Source organism: Triturus cristatus, chromosome 7 (genome assembly GCF_964204655.1).
Source record: "Triturus cristatus chromosome 7, aTriCri1.1, whole genome shotgun sequence".
In the NCBI taxonomy this organism is placed as follows: Eukaryota; Metazoa; Chordata; class Amphibia; order Caudata; family Salamandridae; genus Triturus; species Triturus cristatus.
The window spans coordinates 171834280-171861826 of NC_140590.1; the positions used below are offsets into that span (position 1 = coordinate 171834280).

Below are 27547 nucleotides of genomic sequence, written 5' to 3' on the forward strand. Positions count from 1 at the left end.
ATGCCAGTGATTATGGGCTTGGAGCAGTTTTAATGCAAGAAGATGAAGGTAAGGAAAGAATAGTACAGTTTGCATCACAAGCCCTAACAGCTACTGTAAAGACATACTAAGTTGTTGGCCTATTGGTGGGGGGTGAGCACCACTATATTTTTGTATGGAGAATGTAGTTTGAGCTTCGAACAGATCATAATCCGTTAGTTGATTTGCTCTCCACTGCAGGTGTGACGAAAGTTACACCACACATTGCAAAGTCGTTGCATTGTTTGCAAGAGTCTGTTTTTTCAGTGAAATATGTACCAGGCATAAGAAATATAAATGCAGACTGCATGTCTAGATTGTCACTGGACGATGAGAGTGTTGAAGAAGATGATGACGGACTGTTGCAGAAATATCTGAGGTATGTCAGGCTATTGAGAAAACTGAATGGAAGGATGCTATGGTTGCCGATCCTGTGCTGAGGAACACTTACCCAAAATCTTTGGTTGGAAGTTAGATAAAGAATGAATTTTGTACAAAAATGTCTGAGAAGAGCTGCCTGAGGTAAATCGGATTGTGAGAAGAGGAGATAAATTGGTGGTGCTGGAAGGGTTGCAGGGCAGGTTATTGTGTTTGATGCATGAGTGACATGGTGGAATGTCTGCCATGAACAGGAAGGTCAGGATGGATTTCTGGTGGCCAAGGATGGACAGGCAAATCGAAAGGTATGTTAGGAGTTGTGTTTCATGTCTGTGCAGCGACAAATCACACACTCTACTGGAAACCACAATTATTCCTGTGGAATTGCCCAATCAGGCACGGGAAAAGAGGCCATGGACATTTGTGGTCCATTTGACCGTTTAGGTGTGAATCAGAGATTTAACATAGTGCTTATGGACTGCTATTCTAAGTGGCCGGTAGGTGGATTTTGTGCGGGAGGTGAAGACAGTAAATATAATTGCTTTCTGTGAAGATATTTTCTGCAAAGAGGGATGCCCTGTGGAAATTCATGTGGGCAATGGTCCACAATTCGTGTCAGATGAGTTTGTGAGTTTTCTCAAGAAATAGGGAATCTATCAGTGCAGGACACCTGTATATCACCCAGGGAGAAATGGTTTGATTGAGCGCATCAATCGTGTGTTGTTGGAAAGCGTGCATTTGGCAGTGTTAAACAATATCTGTTGGAGAAAACAAATGAAAGAAATGATATGGAATTACAGGACAATACAGACCATGCACCATTCTGTAACTGGGGAGATACCTTTTTATTTGCTGAAGGGAAGGGTACCCTCTAAAGGGGCTGTCCTTGCGTGGATGGAGAGGTATGGTCAAAAGATGATATAGAGTGAGAAATTGTGTGATAAGCCGGGACACTATCAATCATGTTACAAAAGGAGACACAATGAGAAGGCGATCAAAAGTGCCCTAAAATTTGAGGAAGGTATGCTGGTGAGAGTATGCACAAGTAACATGGTCAAAAAAGGAAATTCCAAGCTACCTGAGCCCAAGAGAGTGATGAAAGTGCGAAGAAATATTTAGTCACTGTCTAATGGTAAATTGTGGAACACCATAAAAATTGTACTTTGCTCTGAGTTGGAAGATGTCAAATGGGTGGAAAAAAGGGAGTGTCAGGAGAGCAAGGTGGAAAATAGTGGATGTGTAAAAGAGAGCCAATCACGTGTTGCAGAGAGAAACCGTCTTGCTTAAAGGATTATAAATGTACACAAGAAGGGGATATGTTGTTTTCTTATTTTTTTTTTATTGTATGTTTATGTAATCTGGTTACTGTTGCTCTCTTCTGATGCAGCATGTGACTTCCACTTCTGGAATGCACTATGATTCTGTAGTGGACAGACACAGTTGCAGAAGGATCCTAGAGCTGACATTGGGCCGTTTCTGGATGCTTATCAAAGGAGTTTTATACATCCTTTTGTCAGTAGCGGGTTGTAGTGGGAGTGCTGTGGGGCAGTGGGGCGGGGTAGAGGCAGCGTGGGGGGTAGTAGTGCCGCAAGATGGCTGCAGGGAAGGAGCTGCCAGGCTGAGCTCCAGGTCCGGGATCACTTAAGTGTAAATCCCGACCGGATCGACCCCCTCCAGCCCTCCCTACGGGCTGATCTCAGACAAAGAAACACAGATCCACGACGCGGGTCCAGCGGCGAGAGGGACCCTGGCTGCAGCGTGATCAGTGCACCCTGATAAGGCTAAACCTTGAGGCCCTCGGAGCTCCACCGCCAACGAGGCGAACGAGGGAGACCTCCACTCCGGACCGAAAAGGTGCGGCAAAACCGGAACGACGGGACTCGCGTGAATCCAGAGTCGAGGCACCGACTCGCACTGCCACAAAAACGCCTGACTGGGCAATGGCCGCCAGTCACAGAGTCACCGAAGGGACCAGCCACCAATAGGACCCTGGAAACCTGGATCCTCCTGATCGTGGCGAAGCGGGTCATTTGCGACCCTCGAGGGAGACTGGGACATCCCGAGACGGGAGAGGAGCTCCGGGACACAACACGGCAGGAGCCCTGGATGCCTGACCTAGCAATGGCCACCATTATCAGAATCGAGACGGAAAGTGGCCTGCTATAAGGCCATAAGAAGACCTTGGAATTCCTCGAGTCCCCTGAAAACTGCAAGGTGGGTCATTTGCGGCCCCCGACGATACCCAGGCTGTCCCGAGGTGGGAAAGGAGCCCTGGAACACAACAACATGCCAGGTGCCTCCGATGCCTGACTAGACAATGGCCGCCAGTCACTGATTCACAGAAGGAACCAACTAACAATAGGGCCACAAGAAGACTCTGGGTACCTGGATCCTCCCGTACAAAGTGAAGCGGGCCATCTGCGACTCTTGAAGGAAAATGGGCCATCCCGAGACGGGAGTGGAGCCCCGGGTCACAACACGTCAGGAACACCAGATGCCTGACCCAGTAATGGCCGCCAATACCAGATCCAACACAGAGAGTGACCAGCAATAAGGCCAGAAGAAGACCTCTGACAACCTCAGAGGCCATCGCAACAAGGACTCAAAGGTAAGTGTTGGCAGCCCGAGGTGCCTGGCCCCTAATTGTCTACGAGGGTCCAAACAAGGATCAGTCACAAGAGAGTCCCAATCTGATGCCCCTCCAATGCGGCCTTGGACCCACAGGGTAGTGTGGGCAGCCCCCTGACGCTTGTCCCCATAATACCCACCCAGGACCTAATTCTCCGATCCACCGCCACACCTAGACACAGGTGTCCCTGACACCTGTAGAGAATACCTTTAACGATACAGGCCCCCTGCTAAGATATCAGATCAACACTAACTCCAAAACCCGGGCCTAAAGAAGCCCTTCTCCGCACGCCCCCTCCCCTACCCACCCAAACTGACAGACAGCACTCTCTCCTCTGCATGGCACTCTCCCCTACGACACACTTGAGGTAATTCGCCTCATTCCCAACCTAGATAAGATGCCGCTGGCCACGCGAATGGCTGCCTCCCCTCGAACACCAAACTACCTGATACCCACTGGACGAACTCATTCGCAATCACTTTCCCCCAAACCTCTCTAGTAAAGCAAAGAGACACTTCAAACACAGACTGATCAGGCAACACCACGAAACACTATTCGTAGACACTTACCACTGCTCCTCTAGAGGGCAGATAAAAATGGACTTCATCTTCCATACTGAAAGACCCGACAACTGGGTCATCATTCTCAACACGCATCTCATCATCTCCAAAACTACCATCAAATCCCATAGCCGCAAATTGACGACTTCTCTCCCAAACCACCAGTCGCTGAGCGGTAATATCTCCATAACCATTTATGAGAATGGCACTGTCCTGATACAGGCTAAGAGCGATAACCTCAAGGTCTTTGATTCCCTCTTCCTCTCGCTAAAAAAGGCACCATTGCACACTACATGGCGCAACCTGACCCCTCCCCTCCCCCAGTGAGCCTTCCACAACAAAGGAAGCAAGGGACCACTCTTGCGCCCTCTTTGAGATCCCCCTCCCTTCCCTCCCAAGGCACATACCGCAACTTTGCGTCTCCGTATTATGATCCCACCCCCTCTGGCAGACGACCCGCCCACCCTTGCCCCCCCCATCCCAACCAGCAACCCAGAAATGAGCATTACCCCCAAGCTCAGCCTCCTCACAGCCCCACCCACCGCCAGGCCACACGAGGCATGACTCTCGTCCTGAGCCAGTACTCCTCCTGCCCAGGAGCCCTCCCAGAAACAAACACGGCATCTCATCCCCCAATAACCACCATGACTGGGCCCCACCCCACTCAGGCAATGCTGCCCCAGACACCCTCCCTCCCACCTTGGATAACATGACGCAACGCCTCAACCGCCTGGAAACTCAGCTTGAAATCCTGATCCGAGGCCTGAACGAAACTCTATCCAACCTGGCCACAATTCGAAAGCCCACACAACACACTTCGGCTCCACCAATTCTCTCCCAACCCAAGCGGGGCAAGGTACCGCCCCTCCAGCGGGCCCCATGTCCCCCCCAAATCCCGACCCTCGACCAACAATACGGGGAATGAGAATCACTCAGAAAGACCCAGAAGAGCAAAATCCACACTTTACTCTCAGGAAGCGGCACTCCTATCCTCAACCTATGACCCCCCTTGGAACACCTCCCCCAAATCCACAATCCAAGTAATTACAGGAGTTGGAAGAGAACACCCCCCACCGAGAGTCCCTAGACCCGCAGCTCACCTACCTAGAGCCCAATCTACTAAGAACAGGAGCAAAGAATGGCCCCCATTCACTGCATGCTCCTAAACTGTAGATCTGCCTCCAAACATGCAACAGAACTAACAGAAGCTATCCTCTCCCATGATATAGACATAGCTTTCATCACGGAGACTTGGCTAAACAATCTCTCTTACCCCAGCATGGACATGCTGGTGCCTCCTGGATTCACAATGATCAACAAAGATAGACAAGTGCAAAATGGCAGGGGCATAGCAATCATTCACAAGAACAACATCTCCATCACGGAAACTACCTCCTGTCTGTCTAGCTCCTTTGAGTGTCTCTCAGTCAACATCAAGACATGCGCTAACAGGCCATTACTTTGCCATCTCCTGTACCACCCCCCAGGCAACGCCTACGAATTCGGGAAACCTTTGCGCCCATTGCACACTCGGTAACTCAAACAACATAATTCTCGGCGACCTCCATCTGAGATGGAATGAAACAAAAAACCCGCTCGTTCAAACCCTAAACAGCCTCCTACTAGAAAACAATCTGACCCAACATTGCTCAGAAGAAACACACCATAGAGGAGCAATTATTACCAAAAGCAACGCAATCACCATCGACCACATCATTCCCGTAGACTGGTCCGACCACCACATCATTCTTTTCCACATCAACCAAACGCTCTTAACTCAACACCCCAAGCAGGACCCCCCAAATGGGTCAGGAACACAGCTCAGATCCCTCGAGCTGACCTAGAAGAAAGAATAAGCTCACTTCTCCCCAGCACTACTGATCACCTCTCAACTATCGAACTCGCCTCTCTCTACAACTCCAATATGACGCTCTCCCTGGCCCATTTTGCCCCCCTGAAACTAAAAAAATCCAGGATCATTCCTTCCAGATCATGGTTCACCACTGACATCAATGAAGAAAGAAGACATCTATGAGCCTCAGAAAGAATCTGGAGAAACAATCACTCTGCCCTCCATTGCGATCAACTCCATGCAGCCCGCAGGAACTGCTAAAGACACCACAAAAAACTGACCGAAAGAGCTCTTCAATATCATCAGGAATCAAACATCTAAGCCTATGACATCCTCAATATTAGCATCCAAAGAGCGATGTGACAACTTCGCCATCTTTTTCAATGAAAAAATCGCCAAGCTCGATCTCTCTCTTGGTTCCAATCTCACCCCCTCCATCGAGATCAAGGCATCTGAAAATCACGATAGCGCTCCCGTGAACCCCCAAAACACTGGTCCTCCTTCATTCCCATTCAGGAAGCAGAGATAGTCAAACTAATCTCCAATGCTAAACCCTCATCCCACGCCCTGGATCAGCTACCCCCTCACCTGGCCAAGGACCTGAAGCTCGTCCTAGCCCCGCTATGGTGCAAGATGATTAACAGCTGACTGAACTCTGGAATTGTACCAGATTGCCTCAAAGTAGGTCAAGTCACGCCACTGCTGAAAAAATCAGGGCTAGACACTGAGGATCTGAATAACTTTAGACCTGTATCGAACTTACCTCTTCTGTCCAAAATCCTGGAAAGATGTGTACTCCCTCAGCTGACTCAACACCTGGATAACATCAATCTCCTAGATCCCCATCAATCCGGCTTCAGAAAAGGCTGCAGCACAGAATCCGCAATCCTCAATGTCATAAACGATCTACACAAGTCACTTGACTTGGACTAATGCTGCCTTCTCTTCCTCCTAGACCTATCGGCCGCATTCGATGCTGTCGATCACAAACTGCTCATTAAGGTTCTACAAGAAAGGGCTGGTCTTGAAGAAACGGTCCTCCATTGGTTCTCTTCCTTTCTCCACAACCGCTCACAAAGAATAAAGATTAAAAACTTCGAGTCCGACCGACACCCTGTCAACAGAGGTGTTCCACAAGGGTCAGTGCTCTCCCTTCAGCTTTTCAACATTTACATTGAACCCCTTACCACTCTACTCAGGAAATCTAACATCCCTTTCCACTTATATGCGGATGACACGCAGCTATATATGGAAACCACCTCCATTGACGACATCCAGAGACTCAACGCCACGCTCAAATAGGTTCAACACTGGCTCACAATCAACCACCTGAAACTCAATCAAGAGAAAACGGAAATACTCCTCATCTCCAACAAAGACAAAAAAAAACAAATTGAAGAATGGCTCAAAGCCATTGACACCCTAAATGGTAACCTCTCCCTGGCGGATAAGGTAAAATCTCTAGGTATCACCCTAGACCCGAAACTGGACATGAAAAAACACATCACAAGATCCACTAAAAGTGCTTTTCTCAACCTGAAACTACTGTACAAAATAAAGCCCTGACAGGGACAGCAAAATCGCACCTCGCCCCCCTGAAAACAACCTTCAATGCTGCAGCCAGAATGGTCACCAGAACTAAGAAATTCGAACACATCTCTCCTGCACTCAGCCAACTTAAATGGCTCCCAATTGAACTGCGAGCCAGTTTCAGAACAGCCTGCCTCACGCACAAAGCCCTGCACACAGGCAAACCGGAATACTTGGCCGCCAAACTTAAAACGGCCGGCCAGTCCAGGAACCTCAGGAGCTCCAACACTCTGCTACTCACCCCGTTGAAAACTCGTAAGCAAAAAACCACAACCAAATCATTTGCTGGAAACGCCCCAAAAATCTGGAACTCCATCCCCCTTGTTTCCAAAATTCAAGAACCTGCTCAAAGTCCTCTTCCTCGACCTCTCTGGAGCGAACCGATAAGAGCCAAGGAAGTACTTTAGCCAGCTCTTCCTCTTACCTCAATTTTGTGACCGTTGACACTGACTCGGATCAAGTAAACTTCTTGGACACCCGTCCTGTTTGAACAAGGAAACCTTTTGGATGCTCGTCTTGTTTGATAAGCACCCTACACGCACCTTTGCTCGTTCGCTCCTTTGTCTGATCTGTACCCGGCTCGAACCGATAAGAGCCAAGGAAGTACCTTAGCCGGCTCTTCATCTTACCTCAATTTTGTGACCGTTGACACTGACTCGGATCAAGTAAACTTCTTGGACACCCGTCCTGTTTGAACAAGGAAACCCTTTGGATGCTCGTCTTGTTTGATCGGAACCCTACACGCACCTTTGCTCATTCGCTCCTTTGTCCCTCATGGTCTACCAGACTATCTGTACTGTCTATTTGCACATAATTGTACATGCTGTGAAGCGCTCTGATACCCTCGGGTCCAGCTAGCGCTATATAAAACTCCTAAAATAAATAAATAAAATCAATAAACTCCGGCATACGGCAGACCGGAGGTAAGTACATAAATAAATAAAATGAATTACATTGCGTTGCAGCGCGCGCAATGTAATTTGTTTTATTTAGTTATTTACTTACCTCTAGACGGCCCTATGCCGGAGTTTACTACCTCCCACCCTGCGCCTCCCCCACCCCGCCCCACCACCCTGCAGTACTCCCACTATGAGCCGCTAATGCCTCTTGTGCCCCGTTTCCTCAAAAGAACCATACATACATGTGGCCCATAATGTCTGGCAACAGCTGTGCTGTCAAGCCAGACATAAAAATTGAGGTCGGAAGAATTTGAAGTCTGTCAAGAAAGGGAACCGAAGAATAAAAAGTTATGTTTCGTGAACAACTGTTTTACTAATGCTCTCAATTAAAACTTCCCAATCATGGCAAGTCAATGGTTTGGAGAACATAACAATTGAAAAAAGTATTGCGGAAAATCTGTTGATAGGTTTCTGTTGTGACTTTTTTTTAAATATATATTCTCTATGCATTTTCGAGCTATGTTATTCTGTTGTAACCTTTTTTTAATATAATCTCTGTGCATTTTTTGTGCTATGTTATTCCCCTTCTAATGAAACCTTTCCCTTCAATACTTAATTCTGAGTATATTCTCATAATGGCGGACTGTCTCTACCACTTCCTAACAGTATTAAGCGCCAAAAAACTGGTGATTGTGCTCTATACAAATAACCATTACTTTTTTAAAAAGGAGATATTTTTGGGAGTGACTGTTCTTGTGAAAAAATTACAGTATTGTAATGTTCGTGCTTCTCCATTTTACAGCCTGGCGAAAAGGTTGTGTCCAGCGACTGTACGGAGGTCTGCACTTGCAGTGCTCTTGATGGCCTGTCCTGTGCTAGTCTCAGCTGCACCACTGATGAGCAGTGCATTATCCAAGATGGCGCCAGAGGATGTGTCAACAAAGGTACACACTAACCTTATGTTCTTTTTAGTGGGTTTTTCACCTGGCTAGTCCTTTGAATCCATGAAACAGCAGCAAAAAATCAGCAAATTAACACATTTATGAACCCCTGTCTCCTTTGCCTTAACAGATTTGCATGAAACTACAAATATTAATAGAAATGCAAATGTCAAGTAGATAAATAAAATGGTGAAAAAGTTATTAACAAATCAAATATCCTCCACCCCCTTTTTAAACCTTCATGAAAATCATGCAGCAGGCTTAACTAGCTAAAAGCCTGCCAGAGTTCATGCATATTTATTAAACTGTGCCAGTGAAAATGTTTTGCTCTCTTTATTGTTGTCCCTCTGTACAAGTGAAAATGATTTTGCTCTCTTTATTGTTGTCCCTCCCTGAGGGTTCTAAAGACACTAGACAAACTAAGTGGATGCTAAGCATAGTAAATGTGTGCGAAGTTTCATGCAGATTCATTATGCAGTGCTACAGTTTGACTGCATCCCTCCGAATAGATCTGCACACATTTTAAAAAACCAAGTGTAAGCTACAAATGCTAGTCTCTGTCTAATTTTGTGGAAACTCATGAAACAGTTCTAAATGTATTGGCACATCAAACAATATCCTTTCAACTGTCTCGAAAAATTACCAAACAGATTTCAATCAAACCTCAAAAAGAACATTTTCAGTTTCAATTTTACGTTCATGCCAAGTTGGTATTAAACCCAGTTAGTATTTTGTGCTGTAACAGAAAGTAAAATTTCATTAGCGCCCTAAAATGGGAAATATCTGGGGGCATATTCACAAGGGCGTTGCTCCACCAGAGCGTCACCTTTTGCAATGCTCTGGTGGCGCCGTGCTCCGCTCAAAGTTCACTTTGCGTTGCTTAACACTGCCTTGTAAATATGGTCCTCCTCAATGCAGTTTTCTGAAGAAAAGGGTGGTGCAATTGAGTGTTGTTGTGGCCTTTCCCGCGCAACACGCATTGCTTTTTGACTCTGCAGCAGATTTACAAGGTTCTATAAATCTGAGGCAGCGGCAAAAATGCGCGCCCAGTGGAGGCGTAAAAGTGACGCAATGAGGAGAAATACTTTTATTTCTCATCTTTTCTTGCTCTTTCTATGTGTGTTGCATTCTGCAGCTCACATAGAAGGAGCAAACCGCCATTAATGATTGTTTTTATGTAGGAAGGTGTCCCTTTCACACATCAACAATCATCCCTGCAACGCAGGCACCCTTGTACCATGGTGCAAAGTTGTCGCCGTTGGCGCACAGCTAGAGCCCGATTCACAAACGACTTTTGCTATTCACAAAGGGCATTTACGAGTAGGAAAGACAGACTTTTGTCTGAGTTTAACTTAAGTTTGCCTTCAGATAGACTTAAAACAAAAAAAATTAAGTTAAACTGATACAAAAGTCTAACTTTACTACTTGTAAATGACAAGGCACCATAACCAACAAAATAGCTCTGACCCTACTCATGGACGCTGCTAAGCAGGGAAAATACCCACTCTTTCTATGTTTTATAGACTTTAAAGCAGCTTTCGACCACGTCGACCGTACTAAGCTATGGCAAAAGCTCGATAGCTGGGGTATTCCTTCCAATCTTCTTTCCCAATTGAGGAACCTGCATACCAACACATGGGTAAGGTTAAAACTGGCTAACGGCGGTAAAGTATCAAGAAAAATTCCCACCTCAAAAGGCCTCAAACAAGGATGCGTCTTAGCCCCCATGTTATTCAACTTATTTCTTGCAGACTTACCAGAGTCGCTGAGCAAAACTATAGGCCACGCTCCTAAATTAGGAAACGTTCCTCTACCCTGCCTGTTATATGCGGACGACCTGGTTTTGATAAGCAGGACCCCCGCCGGCCTCCAACGCCTACTAAACGCCACTTTGCAGTTCTCGCAAGAAAACGCTCTAATAATAAATTACAACAAAACAAAAATCATGGCGGTTAATTACCACAAAAGAAAACATCTTAGTTGGTTTCTAGATGGCCATCGCCTGGACCAAGGTGCAAGTTATAAATACCTAGGGGTCATACTGGACCAACATAACTCAGCAAAACCACAACTAGAAGCCGTGCGGAGAAAGGGGGTTACAACATATCTAACAATCAAACCCCTAAAGAAACTTCTACCGGACTTGTCATTTGATCCCTTGCTTAGGATTATACAAGCAAAGTTTCAGCCAGCCATATTCTACGGGAGTGAAGCGCTGAAGGGAAAAGATGCAGTACCTCTAGATAACATTATATCCAAGGCATACCGCGCAATCTTCCATCTTCCCAGATCGGTCTCCCCCGCCCAAATTCGATTAGAATTTGGACTTCAAAAACAATCCTTAGAACGCATGGGTACCTATGTGAAATGCTGGCATAAAATTAAACACGATGACAAGGGTACCCTGAACGAGCTACTCTGGACAGAACTTTCCCTCCTAAGAAATTCATCTGCAAACGCATACCTTCAGGAAGCGATCAAACAGCTGGGGTTAACAGAACTGTGGGAAGTCCAGGGCAATCATCAAATTTTCAAAAAAACAGTTACCAAGGTAACCCGTACCCTATCCGTTTTAGAAGACAAAAAAACCCTAGCTAAAAGATCACACAGCTGGATGGTTTTACACACCTACAATAAACTAATACCTCAACCCTACTTGAAAATGGGCTTAAAAATTACTATAAAGGAAAAATTTCTCAGGCTAAGACTGGGGGCAGGCCCTTTCAATCAATTCTTGCCGCCTTGGGAGAGAAAGGACGAAAATGCCCAATGTCGGCTATGTAGTAGCGGTACAGAAGATGCAATCCACATAATGTGTATTTGCAATAAGTTAAAAGACATCAGGTATACCTTATTAAAACCTGCCTTTAAACAATACGGTGTCAGAACATGCAGACAAGCAATAATGCTGTGTTTCAACCCAGACCGGGTACAGTTGAACTGTAGGTTGATTAAATTCCTCGACATTACCGCAAAGAGACTAAAAAACCTGGCCTGAGTCGCTCAAAGACTAAGTCTAATACTAAATCTAGACTCCAATATATTTGGCCACAGCTACAATAACAACAGCAGCTATCTTTTGTTAATTGTGTTGATAATTTTATTGTCTGTGACATATAAGCTACTGTATATAGCGATTTTATTATGGAATGAATAGAATTTTATTTTTGTATATGCAAAGGTTTTGATTAATCATGCATAATAAATAAAATACCAAATATACCAAATACTTGTAAATGCACTTTGTGAATACTGAAAGTCATAAAGTTAGACTTTTGTTTCAGTTTACCTTTGTGAATTGGGCCCCTGCTGTTTTAGCCCCAGCAGAAGGGAGAGCACAGGGGTGTGTCATATTCTTGTAAACACGGCACATCCCTGCATTTTTTTAAATAACACTGCTTGGTGCAGCAGAATTGTTTGCAGTGCTACTCTGCACCCTTTCATTGTAAATATGCTGTCTGGTTTTTAACACCTTGCTGCAAAGCTCAAACTTCGCCTTGAAAAGCACATTTTCCTTGAATTTCTGTGAGGAACAGTCCTCGAAGATGGAGGCAGCCACGCATGTGGCACCATCCAGCGTTCCCTCAAATCTCCTGAGAAAATTGGTGCTTTACTTGTGTGTGTAGGACAAATGCCCACTGCACGAAAGGGTGCCAAACGCAATGTAAACACATCACATTTTTCCACTGAAAAATGATGTGTTTTTTGCAATGTGGGTAACTGTGTATTTTGGGCCCCTGCTCTACTGACACCAATGGAAAGCTGTGAAACTCACTAAGCAGAGAAGAACTACAAAGAATTATTATTTACAAAGCAATAAGACAGTGACAAAGAAATAGTTTTATCCTTCACTATCTAAAGCCCAGAGGTATAGCAAGAAGGAAAAAACATTTTTATTATAATACTGCCCTCACACACTTTGCAGTGTCATGCTTCATCATTGGGCCGCGTCAAACGCCCCTGTGCAGACCAACACAGTGGGCGGAGCGCAACATTTTTTTAGAATGAAGTATATAGTGGTGAGATTGCAGAAAGACAAACAGTGTCAACCAAAAACACAAATAGTGAAGACAAAAACAAGGAGAATTATTCCCTGGAGAAGGGACCACAAAGTGCAGACATAAACACTTAAAACTGCCTAGTGTGTGAGGGCAGTATTATAATAAAAATGTTTTTTCCTTCTTGCTATACCTCTGGGCTTTAGATAGTGAAGGATAAAACTATTTCTTTGTCACTGTCTTATTGCTTTGTAAATAATAATTCTTTGTAGTTCTTCTCTGCTTAGTGAGTTTCACCGTTTGATAGGGGATTCAGAGAAGGCTCTCGTTCTCCCTAGTCTCTCTCTTTTGTGACATTACCAATGGACAGCTACCAGAACCAGTATATTTTTTTAAATTGGACACCCAGGGAGTATGAGGGGGGGTTTGCTTGACTCTTACCCCGATCTTTTGCCCAGAATCCACTGTTAAACTCAAACTTTGCCTAAAAAACACAGTTTACTCAAATTTCTCTATGGGAAAGTATGGGATCACCAGGCCGGCACAAATTTCCTACCACCCACAGTTGCCCAAGGTCTCCTGATAAAAATGCTAACTCAGTTGTGTGGGTGGCACAAGTGCCAGCGACAGGGAAGGGCCCAAAACATATTATGGAGACCTCAAAGTTATCAATCATAAAACAATCAGGTTTGGTAAAGAGGGCACCTTCTTTTTTGGTCCAAGGCTCGGCACCCATCTAGGAACACCTACAAAACTCAGAAATTTCTGAAACCTCAACACCTGGGAGAGTCCAAGGAGTTGTGGTTTGCGTGGATCCCCAACATTTTCTTACCACGAATTCCCTGCAAGCCTCAAATTTAGATAAATTGTCACATTTGCCTCAGATTTCTGTATGGGAAAGTTGTGGGATGACCGGACCAGCACAAACGTCCTACCACTCAGCATTCTCCCAGGTCTCCCAATGAAAATGCTACCTCACTTGTGTGGGTCGGCCAAGTGCCTGTTTCAGGAAACGGCCCAAATGTATTTTGGAGACATCAAAGTTATATATTATAAAATAGCCTGATTTTGCAAGGGGGGCACCTGCGCTTTTCGTCTTGGGCTCGACAGCCATCTAGGGAAACCTACCAAGCCCATACACTTCAGAAAACTAGACACATGGAGGTGTAGCTTGCGTGGATCCCCCCAACGTTTGTTTATCCAGATAACTCTACAAAGATGTAATGTTGAATACGCCACTGTATGTACATATATGTGTGTATAATATATATATACACACACATACAGTGTATTCAACATTAAATGTTTTTGAGTTATCTATATAGTGAGTTATCTCCTGTGATGGTTAGAATTCATTATATAGTTATAATTCTTTAATGTGGTGGTGGCTGTTGAGTTCCTGCTTTTTCTTTCTGCCTTTGCGACGTAACAGCGGGGATCATGATGGCCAATGCCATTGTGATCCCTGGTCCCACCGCGAAACAGGAAAATAGCTTTTAGAGATGGTTGTTATAGAAATACCCTAGAAAACATCAGTTTGAAGCGTACAGTTATAAACCTATGGTGTGAAAATACTGTAATGTGTGTGCATATATGTGTTTTCACTTTATGGAAAAGGCACAATTGTATCGGTGATCGACATCTCCGAAACGTCCCGAATAACCTCAAACACGGAAAATAGGTCTGAAAGATGCTTTTTAAAGAAATTTAGTACAAAAATAAGAGGTTAAACATGATTTGAAAGAAGAATGTATTGTCACAAGGTGTCTGGTTCCTCAGGAGCAGTACCCTCAAGAAGCTCACCTTGCGGGAGATCTGAGTAATATACACCAGAGGATCACAGTGGCCAGACGAGGGGAAGGGAAATAGAGAGGGTACTGCGGGGAGGGAAATCTGGAATGAAGACAATTCAACAGATGAGTTTTGGTTCTTCACCTCATTCTCTTACTATACATATATGATATAAACAGCCTTTACGTGTAAAAGAAAATCAAGGCATTCAAAAGAAGAACTATACGATTATCTTCAATATAATCCAGTAAAAGTCTGAGGCAGATTCCTTAGAAATTACTCTCTTAAATACTCTCCGTAATGCAGCAAGGTCTAGAATACACTTATCTCTGAAAAGCGTTCACTATTCAAGATATTTCACTGATTAGTTCTTTATGTATTCGTTCGTGAATAATGCGCCCTTATTTTGTTTCATTAATAACAAGCATATTGAAGTTACTTATACACCAATGCTCATTTATCTTTCATAGCCAAGTACTTATTGTTCAAATGCATGCTTTATTTTGAACATCCTGACTATTAATAGTTGCATGCTTTTCTTGTGAGTTCTTGTACACGCGACACATTCGTTTCTCACGTGCGCATTCCAGAATAGAGGATACAAGACACTCGCACCAACAGTCTGTGAACTATGGGAGCCGTTGTCTCCTACCTGGAAAAAGACGCTCCTGCAATGATCTTTATTCAAGGAGCCAGGGGACAGGAGTGGATGACTTAACCTGCAATGAAGCTGCCGGCCGACAGAAAAAAAGCATTTCACCAGCACTTCGTCACCAAAGAATAATCTGCAGGGAGCGGATGGGTGCATCTGTTTTTATAGGGGCTGTGTGACGTACGTCAGTGTCAGTAAACCAAAAGACTGCATATGGTGAACTGCTACTAAGGAAAATAAATGTAATAAAACGAGTTTGGACATTACAGTTATTTCTTTGTTCAAGCCTCTCTATTAAGCAAAGTCATTATTAATTATTAGTCTTGTCGTTGGTGATCAGCTGTGTATGGTTGTGAGTATGATTCATAGCAATCATTTTACAGTGTTCTGTGGGCTACAATAATCCAGATGGGGTCATGTAGCAAAGATTGGATAATCCGGATAGAGGGTTATGAATCAAGGTTGGATAGAACCCAACAGTCTGGTGAGTTTGTGAGCTACTATCAAGGTTGGATAGTACACAACAATCTGGTGAGTTTGTGAGCTACCATAGGGGGTCATGACATGCATAAACTAATGTGTGTAGGGCAATGTTCAGAACAGATTTTTTTACATATTATTTTTGGATGTGTTGGTGGTCATTGAATGTTTGCTTTGTTTTCCTCTTTCGTGACTTGTCCAGGGGAATCCCGATTACCTACCTCATTGTGGTCTCTGGAGTCACCACGAAAAGAGAAAATAGGTTTTAGAGATGGTTTTTATAGAAACTCTCTACAAAAACATGACTTTGGAGAATACTGTAAGAAACCCCTAGTGTGTAAAATAGTGTAGTATGTGTGCATATTTGTGTTTTCACTTTATGGAAAAGGTGCGATCGTCACAGTGAATGACGTTTCTGAGATGTCCCGGATAACTGCAAAAGCGGAAAAGAGTACAAAAACGTAGTACAAAAATATGAGTTTAAACATGCTTTGAAAAAAGTATGAATGTAGTAATATGGGTAGGGCAATTTTCAGAATGGATTTTTTTACATATTTTTTTGGGATGTGTTGATGGCCATTGAATTTCTGCTTTTGTTTTCCGTTTTCACAACGTGTCTGTGGGGATTGCGACATCGTCGCAAAGATCTCCAAAAACTAAAGAAATAAAACCATTCAGAAAAAACCTTCACAATATTTCAGGTACTAGGGTGGCTTTGACAACAGCCATTGTGTTGGTTGTGTGCATATGGCTGCTAAACATAAGAACGGATGCAGAGTTTCAGGCTACTTAGAAACACCCTGTTACCTTCAACTGTAAAGTATACTCCATCATTTCTATAAATTCCATTCATGTCAAAACGTAGATTGTTGTTATAGATATATTCCATGCGATGGTCTCAGAGGAATGCTGAAACAGTTTTACTAACGTTTCCTGGCTTTCCATGTCTGTGGACTGAATTGGTTTGGCCACTTCCATTTCTGTCTTTGGCATATATTAGAGTACACCAAGACAGTGTGAGGGAAAAGTGACATCAGTTCTGCAAAGGTTTCTTTCATTAGGATTTCCAGCCCCACCCCAGTCAATGTGCCTAGGTCGTTGCTACCACAGTGCACAATCATGAGGTGAGAAGCTTGGGACTCCAAAATGGATTTAATCAAAGCCAACAATGATGAAACTTTAACACTCTCTGGTCAAACCAAGTAATCTGCACTTTTGGCAATCTCTGGCCAAACAAAGTAATCTGCACATGTGGCAAACCCAAGTCCCTGTCAAAAACTCTCTTTTTTGCAGCCTCTTTAGCCCAATAGATGTAGCTGTGGCACACTATCCATGCTCTAAGCATTTTGAAGTGAAGGAGCAATAGTAGTTAGGAGAAGGCTGGAGCTGAATAAAGTAGTTTTTCAAAGGAAAAGCAGTTAAAATGAAGGTGTTTTAAAACAGAAAACAAATATATATATATATATATATATTTAATTGGCTGCCGTCAGCATGCATGTGAATACAATTAGTTAGTGTGTAAGATGGCTCAGGAAGAAGTCTTATTATTGCCTGTTATTTAAAAAAAGAAATACAATACAGAAATACATAAGCTTTTGAATCTGTGGAGTAAACCACTCCTGCTGTATCTGATTTGGAAGCAGCAAGTCGCTTCTAGAATTTGCTGTGAACTTGCGACCTAGTAGTTCCACTGGATTTTTAGATTCACTGAGATAAGAGTGTATTGGGGCAAAGGGTGCTAAAGTGACAGAACATTTTTTTTTTAAGTTGAGGAGTGATGACTAAATTTAGGTAATGACCAGCTTTATTTTCCAACTCAGGACTATTTAATAAATTGTTGTGTAGTATTTAATTCTTTTTTTGTTTTTTTTAAATGAAGCTAGATATAGGTTTGTACTCTCATTTTTTTCACAATTTCTCTGTGATGTCTGTGAATGCATCGCAAACGCACATAGATAGGAATCTCTTTTGAAAGGGAGGGAAAGGGTTAACAGATACTAACCACTCAGAAGTGTAGATCTTGCAGTCTAAAATGAAAGACATGATTTCATTTGCTGCCTTTCTCATGACCACAGAGTGTAAAGTTGAAGAGGTTGCCATTTCATGGTTGCTTTGTATGAGAGTAGTATACCATTGTTGTGCTTAGTTTTTACAAATGCTAACAGTGTCAAAACTATCCAGAAAGAGCTAAAACCATAATATAATCTCCAAACTGAATTCACTGGTATGTACGTAACCTTTTAATCCTTTACCAAAATGAGATTAGAAATGAAGATGTATTTTGGAGTTTGATAACAAAGAGTATCACAGTGATATGAAGAAATATATCATATGAACTGTATGTCTTAGAGGGTATGTATTTAAAGAGTTTATTAGTGAGTGGTTTTTTGGAAGTAAAAGAAAAATGAATTAGGGCCTCTTTATTACATTGGGTACTTTATTGAAAAGAAATAGTATTGCCATTTGGAAAGTTGCAATGAGGAACTAAGAATGTTTTAAATGTCTACATATCATGTGCAAAAGGGATGCAACTGTGATTTGCATTCTGGGAGCTGTAGTATGATTAGTAACATTATTAAACAGGAGTAGTGTAGTCACAAATGAAATATAGGAACATATTGTTTGCCTATATTTGAATTAGTAATACTTGTTAGGTATATATTGGGACGTGTTTGTCAATGTGGTTTTGAACTTAAATGATCATTCGGCATATGCTTAGATGGCTGGATATGGTTCTTGCTGTAGATAGCTATATATATATTATATATATCTATATATATATATATATATATATATATATAATTCACTGAAAAAACCATAGGTTTCACACACGTTATAGTTAGGAATTATCATTTACAAAACCTTGCAAATTCACTTAAAAAACCATAGGTTTCACACATGTTATAGTTAGCTGTACATTTCACTCGTAAAAAACCAATGAAATTCCACGTTATAGTTAGATCAGGTAACTATAACTTGCGCGCCCACAATAAACTGCTGATGACGTCACATAGTACATCACTCATGACATGGTCAGTGACATCACTCATGACATCAATGATGACATCTGAAATTACACATTGTGGATTGCGGTCGCGCAAGTTATAGTTACCTGATCTAACTATAATGTGGAATTTCATTGGTTTTTTACGAGTGAAATGTACAGCTAACTATAACATGTGTGAAACCTATGGTTTTTTAAGTGAATTTGCAAGGTTTTGTAAATGATAATTCCTAACTATAACGTGTGTGAAACCTATGGTTTTTTCAGTGAATTTGTACGGTTTTTTAAATGCTAAGTTATGTATTTATTTTTTTTTCTGGTTTTTCACTATGCGCACACCCTGCGCGCACGGTACGCTTCGCGCACCGTGCGCGCGCAGTGGGCACTCGGTGCGCTTCGCGCACCGAGCACCCACGTTGCGCTGTCCATGCCGTGAGCGCCTCGCCTTTTTTAACGCAGTAACATTTATTTTTTTCTCCCTTGTGGGTCCTTTAATTTATTTAATAAATTTGATTGTTACTTCTTTATTTTTTTATTTCTTTTTTTTTGCCGTGCGCGATTTTTTTTTTAAATTATTAAATTTATTTTTTGTACTTTTGGGTCCTTCTTGGACCCCCTGACAAACACTAGGGGGTCTGCAACTCTCTTTGTTGCCCCCGTTTCACGCCCCCCACCTTTGTTTCTCAGTGCGAGAGACAGAAAATGGCGGCCGACACTTCCTGATTTCGACCGATTCGAATGTTTACAGTCATGTAACCACCAATCAGAATTGAGCTCGCGCACGGCACCGTACGCGTACGGTAAGCTTACGGTAAGCGCACGGAGCGCGCTTACAGATATATATATTGATTTAAATGCTATTTTCTCAGGACCTACTGAACAGATTTACACCAGACCTACAAAAGGCACATCCTTGACCTGATGACTACCTCTCTGCCAAATTTCAAGTAATTCTGTTCAGCCGTTCGGGCTGTAGATGTGTCTAAAGGTCCTATGGAAAAATGCATGGGGAAAACGCGTTTTGGGACCCCCCTTTTTTCTCAGCCCCCGCTTGACGAATCCCCCCGAGACTTTCAGGGTAGGAGCGGAGCGTAGTGCCCCATTAGTTTTGAAAATTTCACGAGGATTCGTCGACCGGCGCCAAAGTTATTCCAAATAGAATGTTGCGGATTTCCTATGGAAACACGGTCCTAACTATAACTATCTACTGGCGACCGCCAGTAGATAATATATATATATATATATATATATATATATATATATATATATATATATATATATATATATATATATATATATATATATATATATATATATATATATATATATATATATATATATATATGGGTGGACTTGTGAGTTTAGTTAAAGATGCAGAGAGGTATAAGTTTTTGGAAAGGTTCCTTGAAGGTGTACATCTATTAAGAAATGGCACACATATGTGCATGGTAATCTATGTTCAGTGATGAAAATTCCATGTATATGGTGAGGGATTGTTTTTTCTTTAAACATGGTTTGGTTAAAACTGAGAATTATTAATAGTGCAGAATGCCTTGAGAGTTCTTTTGTTTGTAAAATGTTGAATATATGTTTTAGAGGCAGATGAAGTATTTGAGAAATAATGTAGCTGTACCATTCACACAAGGTTTTGTGCTTTGAAATTTTTTAAATGTTTTCTGTTTTAGAAACTTAGTGATGCATGTGGATGCTAAGTAACAAAGCAGTGTATCCTGTTAGGGAGCCATGTATGCAATTATATACCAAGTGTGATTTCTAGACTTCAGTCACACATAGCTCAGCATATTTATTGTAAAACAGGTAGTTTGAGAGTGACCAAAGGAGATTACCAATGAATCAGATATATAGTCACAACCGGTATGTACCTAACAGTAATAAAGATACTTTCATAATCAGTCAGGGAGTAGTCAGGTACTCATGCAACCAGCCGAACACTAGTGAGGCAGTAATCAAATCAGTTATTCAGTATACAAGGAGTTATTCAATTACCTAGACACTACACATGTACTCTTGCAATCCGGCATGCAGAAATTATGTAGTCATTCAACTATGGAGGCACTGCTTATACATTTATCTAATCACCCAGACAGTAACCATTTATTTATGCAATTAACAAGGCAGTAACTATGCAGCAATTGTAACACTTGCGCAGAAGCCATGCAGTCATCTAAGCAAACACTTACAACTCAAGCATTCATTGAAATACTGATGCTCAATCAAGAACTCATGCAAACACTCAGGTACTACTCATTAACTCATCTAATTATGTAGAGAGTACTAATGTAGTAAACTTGTTATTCATCCAGTAGCTACGCACTAATTCAATCACCTCAGCAGTATACTTACTTTCATCCAATCTCTCAAGGTTTGACAATGGACTCATGCAATCACTCAGACATGCACCCATGTAATCAGCCAGACAATACTGATGTACTCATTGAATTATCCAGGCACTGTCCATGTAGTTAGCTAAACACCCAGGCACTACCTGTTTAATGAACCAAACACACATGGGCAGCAGGCAAGTAGTCATGCAATCACTGAAACACTACTCATGCACTCATCCTATCTGCTAGGTGCTATGCATGTACTTGAACAATCAAGTATATCCTATCCCTGCACTCCATAAATCATGTATATTATTTATATGTAATCCTGCAATCATCCAGCCACTCCTTCAATCATCTAACCACTATCTATGCATGTTTTGAAATACTGAACATTAGTTTTGCACTTATCTAATCATTTAAACACTACGGATGCACTCATGAAAACACCCAGATAGTAGTGAAATACTCATGTAAGCATGCTAGCAGTAACTATGCAGATGTGGACCAACCCCTGGAGTTCTGATATACTCAGGGAATCATCTAGGCAGTACCTGTATCCTCAAAATATCACCTAGGTACTATGTATGCTCCAATTCAATCATCCAGAGAGTATTCATGTATTCAACCACAAATACATGTTTTTACAAGTTTTACTGAATATGTAGTCGTTTAGAACCATCTGGTGAATTATATATGCAAGATGTGACATACTCTTTGGATGTAGTTGGAAGAATTAGTGAGGCATATGCTTTGATAGACATTAACGTGCAGTTTGTTATATGCACCATTTCCCAACATTTAAATCTGATATATTTAAGTAGAATAGTAATGAGATAGTAAATAGACCTGTGACACTGTGATAGAGCGGCATCAAATAGCTCTTTTGTTGTGTTTTTATATTCATAGTGTTGAGACACTGTATGTACTGTCTAAAGTTAGAAGAAAGTCATGCAGCGCAGAGTCGCAAGCCATTTGGCTGTGCCATGTTGTATTCCTTTCAAAGCACAAGGATGCGTCATACGTCATGTGTCATGCATCAGACCCAGTCTGCATACCCTGCCAGCACCGCTCTGACCTACCAACTCTAGCGCCAAGACGCCCCCGGGCATTTGTGCGCTTTACAAATACACCAATCAAATCAAATCAAATTTACAACAATATGATGGATCCTTATGCTCGCCCCTGTGCTGGTGCAGAGCTGGCTGCCATGCACCAACAGAGGCACCCTTGCACCATGGTGCAAGGCTGCCTGTGTAGTGGGGCCGATTGTTTTTTTTGTATGCACACATACAAATAGTAAAAAGTGAGGAGAAAGAAAAGTAATTCTCCTTGTTGCAACTCCCCATACCTCCCCTTGGGTGGTGTAGGATTCTGACGCATTGCCAGATTTACAAATTGTTGTAAATTTGGGTATGTGGCAGAAAAAATGGGCATTGCATTGGAACACACACAGCAACACCCATGGCATGCTTCTTTCGTGCAAAGTGCCTGAAACACGCCTGTATTTATAAGGCCATGAAAAGCTAAGCAGAATGGCTTTATGTGGCTTTGTAAATATGGAACACCACATTACGATGCGAGTGTGTCAAAAAATATGCTCCAGAAAGTGCATGGGGCTTGTAAATATGCCTCCTTGCTTTGATGTTCTTTTTTAAATTTACTACAGAAGTGCTAAACTTTTCTTTCACCATATATAAGTGAGAAGTGAAGATATGCTGTAGCTGTGTTGTACAAGAGGGTGCTAAAATATTACAGGGTAACTAATAAATAAGGGTTTTTTTTGTTGCTCTGGGTTTGTTATATTGAAGTAAGTGCATGTAGTAATATTTCTAGATTTAAAACTGCAACATAACATGAAAACAGTTTTTGCATTATGTGTATGTCACTAGTAAAGTAAAATATACTTGTTTTTTTTAAGGAACAATGTCTACATAACTACACACAGTTACAATGCCTACTATAGTTCTGATGAAAAAGCTATAGAAGCAACTACAGTATGTTTGCAGAAATGAGTTGCAAAAGGGCAAAATGCAGAAAAAGTGGTGAAAGAAAACAGAGCTACTGATAAGAGGACAAAAACATTTTTAGAAGTATATGCAGACATTTGCAAAGATTACAAAATAAAGATAATGAAAATATGCCTATGAGAAACAATAAGAGTGGACAAACTGTACATTGCAAGAACAGAAAAGATTGTAAAAGACTTGGACGCATGTTAAGCAGGAGACAGATGCAGTTTTTGAAAATCAGAGTCAGAATCTTTCATAGTAGAGTGGTTATGAATCTACAAAGGACAATGAAGAAGTATAGAAGAAGGAAAGTGTAACAGAAAGAACGAGTTGAGAGAATAGCTGATAAGACCTTTGCTTTGAAGAGGAAGCGTTTAATTTTGATTCTAAATAGAATGACAAAATAGTGTTGTGCATGAAGAGACAAAACCAGAAGAAAAGATTAATGAATGGACTTTTGTACAGTTTTTAGTGCGGAATTGATGCATACATCTAGTACAGAGCCTTTCTTTAATGAAGAAAGCTGTCTCCAGGATAACAGATTAGTTCATGCTATTGATGAAAGCGGAGGATGTTATGAAATAAGTCAGGCCCCAGTATACAAATGGAAAAGTAGTGTTTGTAGCATTAGACAGCAATCCATTGATATAATAAGGACATCTTTACATATATTTCCAAGGCGAAGTTTAAAACACAAAATAACTACTTTCCAAGGTATGGATCCTTGCAAGCTGAGAAAACAAACACATTTGCAGGGACACTCACTAGCTTGTTTATCAAAGAAAGTGTGCCAAAGCACCTTATATCATTTTAGGATGTTAGCTTTATACCACTCATCAATGTGAACTTTAGTTAGGAGGCTGTATTATGTGAAAACTCCTGCTTTAGGTTTAGGAGAGATGAATGGGGCACTTTTGCATGGTACTGTGGCAGAGGTTGAAAAGGTTTGTGATTATGTGCAGTTTTATTTTTTGGGTCCAGAACAGGACTGCGGGGGAATCGAAGAGTTGATAACAGATAACAGGAGGAGTTGTAGAAAAGGGCACAATTACTACAGTTGATAGTTTTGAAGAAGAGATTACAAAAAGCAAGACAGTATGTGCTAAAAAACCAGGGTAAGTTTATCTATGCTGTCGACACACTCACTACAAGAATCAAACATGGTCTGTGGACTTATATTTAAAAAGTGAAATAGAGAATAATGATAACTAGCAAAAGTTTGCACTGTACTTCTTTGTAGAAGAAAGATTTGACTTGTCCACAGGGCAAGTTATATGTAAGTATTGCTACAATAAATCAGAGGATAATAAAATGTCTGTTAGAGCTGTGCATAAGAAGTTAGAACTGGTTCCCATTCCAGAAAGCACTTCAAGAATTAAATATTTATGAGTACATTCTTATCCAAACTATACATCCATTTCAGCCTATAGTACTTGTGGAGCCAAGGGCAAGTTACCCCCAACAGAGCTGCAAAAAAGGTCTAAAGATAGAGTAGTGTATTTGCCATTAGATGTCAGAAAAACCATTGAAACGGTAGGGGTAGATAGAGATTTAGAAGAAGGACTAGTCATTCTTGTAAATGGTGTGTCTACCAAATAACAAGAAGATATGGCAGGTGTTAGTAGATATTACCAAAGTTAAAAAAGCAACTTTATACATGGCACAAAACAATGTTTACTATAGAAATGTGGAAGCCTGCAAGATATCACACATATGGAGGATCAGACATGTCCATCAACAGGTCAGATTGAGAAGGTGAATCAGTGCAGGGCAGAAGAAATTTGTGAAAATGATAACATTTACCCTTTGCATTCTATAGAGGTTATTGGTGATGCCATTGAGCTGTTTCAAATGAAGCAAGCAAAAGGAGGTCCATTAAGGGTGTGAGAAAAGTTTAAAAGCTCGGTGTTTCCAACATTTTTTTCCTACTAGAGTAGGTGGCAGGTTTGACGAGCGGTATGTACAAATACATGCAGCTGAGTAAAGCTGTAGTAGACTTTATTCAGAAGATCCTAGATTTCGCCACTGTATTCTATTAATAACGTATTATTTGAGAGTGAATTGTCTTGCCTCTCAGATGGCGTGAATCATATTCTAAAAACAGGAGTTAATTTGCATAATATATCAGAAAGAGAACTTTACTTTTGGAAAAGGTTGCAGGAAAAGATAAGCACTTGAAATACAATTTATTAAACCTAATGGCATGTCAGCATGGGACTAATGAATATTGGTATCGTCATCATGGTGAACTCAATTGCGTGTTGAGGAACCTTGGAGCATCTACTTGGTTAATGCCTACCTTCAGAGTCCCCCTAAACCAGACTTACGCTCACAACTATCACTACCACCGATCTTGGGCCATAAAAAATGCGGCAATTGTAAAGCTTGCGTGTCCACGATAGAGGGCCCCGTATTTGTTTATGGTACAAAAAGCTACACACGACCTGCATTTATTAACTGCAATAGTAACAACGTTATTTATGCAATTTATTGCCCATGCGATAAAGTGTATGTAGGGCAAACTACACAAAAAATTAAGTGTAGAATTTTACAACACATGAGCAGGATCAAGTGTAGAACACAAGGGGCACCGTTGGTGGATCATTTTTTAAGTCTCAACCATTTACCGGATAGCATGAGATGGACAGTAATCGAGAGGGTGCGGCTGCATCCGAGAGGTGGTAACATTCATTCCATTCTCAACTATAAGGAGTGTAGATGGATCCACTCTCTGGACTCTGTAAAGACAGGGCTCAATGAAAATGAGGAGACCAATAAACAACTGGGAATGTTATGCTTTAGATAAGTAGAGATTTTCTTAAACTTCGCCTGTCTGGGACAAGTTTGTTTAATTATTGATACTTATTTATAGCTCCCTGTCATGTTCACTGTGTCTGTCTAATGCGCGACGAACATATGGTGTAAAAAATGTATATCTAATGAAACCATCTTAATGTTACTCAATTTTTATACAAAACACTAACCTTTCTCAAACAGCTATGGTTTGTGTATATGCACTGTGTAAAGCAATGTTTAAACTGGTCTATGTGAACTGCCTGAGCTGATACACTTATTTATAGCTCCCTGTCATGTTCACTGTGTCTGTCTAATGCGCGACGAACATATGGTGTAAAAAATGTATATCTAATGAAACCATCTTAATGTTACTCAATTTTTATACAAAACACTAACCCTTCTCAAACAGCTATGGTTTGTGTATATACATTGTGTAAAGCAATGTTTAAACTGGTCTATGTGAACTGCCTGAGCTGATACACTTGCCCACTACTGTTACACTATTTAGTAGAACTGCCAATGTCCCTTGAGGCATGACTTCGGTACATGATGCAACTGTGGGTTATTTGTTCAACGTGTATGAAAACTGTCATGAATAAGGAAAGACTCGAAAGTTATACTCTGAAAAGCCGTGCAAGGTTGAGAATCTGTATCCTCTGCCTAAATACTTTACAAGTATTTTATATTTTCGCCTGATTTAGATATCATGCGCTTAAACATTGAAAATAATCTGGCACTTTGGCTTTTGCCTTTAACGTGTATGAAAACTGTCATGAATAAGGAAAGACTCGGAAGTTATACTCTGAAAAGCCGTGCAAGGTTGAGAATCTGTATCCTCTGCCTAAATACTTTACAAGTATTTTATATTTTCGCCCGATTTAGATATCATGCGCTTAAACATTGAAAATAATTTGGCACTTTGGCTTTTGCCTTATACGCACGAATAATTAGTTTATTCTGGAGAGACCAATCGAAATGGCCCACAACAGTCCTGTTTCTATGTCCGTTGACAGCTCCAATATAGCTGCTGCACGCTCTGCTCTCGGGCCGGCTGCGTGCAACAGACGGACTCCCCTTGACTAAGAGAAACAACCGGAAAACATCAGGTAGGAGGCGTCCCAAATTGTTTTGCCGGACACTTGTTTATCGCTAGTAGACTACCTTACCGGTAAAATGACGGCGGATCGGTTAATTTGTTTATAGTGGTTAGACATTGGCCCATCGGGTACCTATATTTTCAGTTGTTCGTTAAGAACTGGGTGGTACACGTATGTATCGAATATATCGACTCGTAACTAGTCTATGCCACTTGGGGAGTTGATCTCCACTGGGATAACATTGGGGGATACTGCATTTAAAATTTGTTAGTGAAAGGAATCAAGGCACGTTTATATTTGGAAACTATGACCTAATTTTGGGGTCATTTGAACTTTTAACAGACTAAACGACTCCTGTGGTACTAAATGTGGGTTGCTTTATGCTTTTTTAGTTGAACTTGTGTCCTGATGACTGTGCCTCCTGCAGTACTATACGCAAAGTCTCTACCTTGAAGTCAGGTGAGCCATCACGTGGGCCATTAACTTATAATGGTACCTAATGTCT

The 27547-nt window shown here is 41.6% G+C and overlaps 1 protein-coding gene across 1 annotated transcript in view; it reads left to right on the forward strand.

The window, feature by feature from the left end:
* The window catches only part of LOC146809146 (IgGFc-binding protein-like), a 790095-nt gene that overhangs the window by 244908 nt on the left and 517640 nt on the right, over positions 1–27547 (forward strand). Inside the window, exon 10 of the mRNA XM_085614833.1 lies at positions 8729–8870. Coding sequence (XP_085470959.1) covers positions 8729–8870 — 142 coding nt within the window. The remainder of the gene's footprint in view (positions 1–8728; positions 8871–27547) is intronic.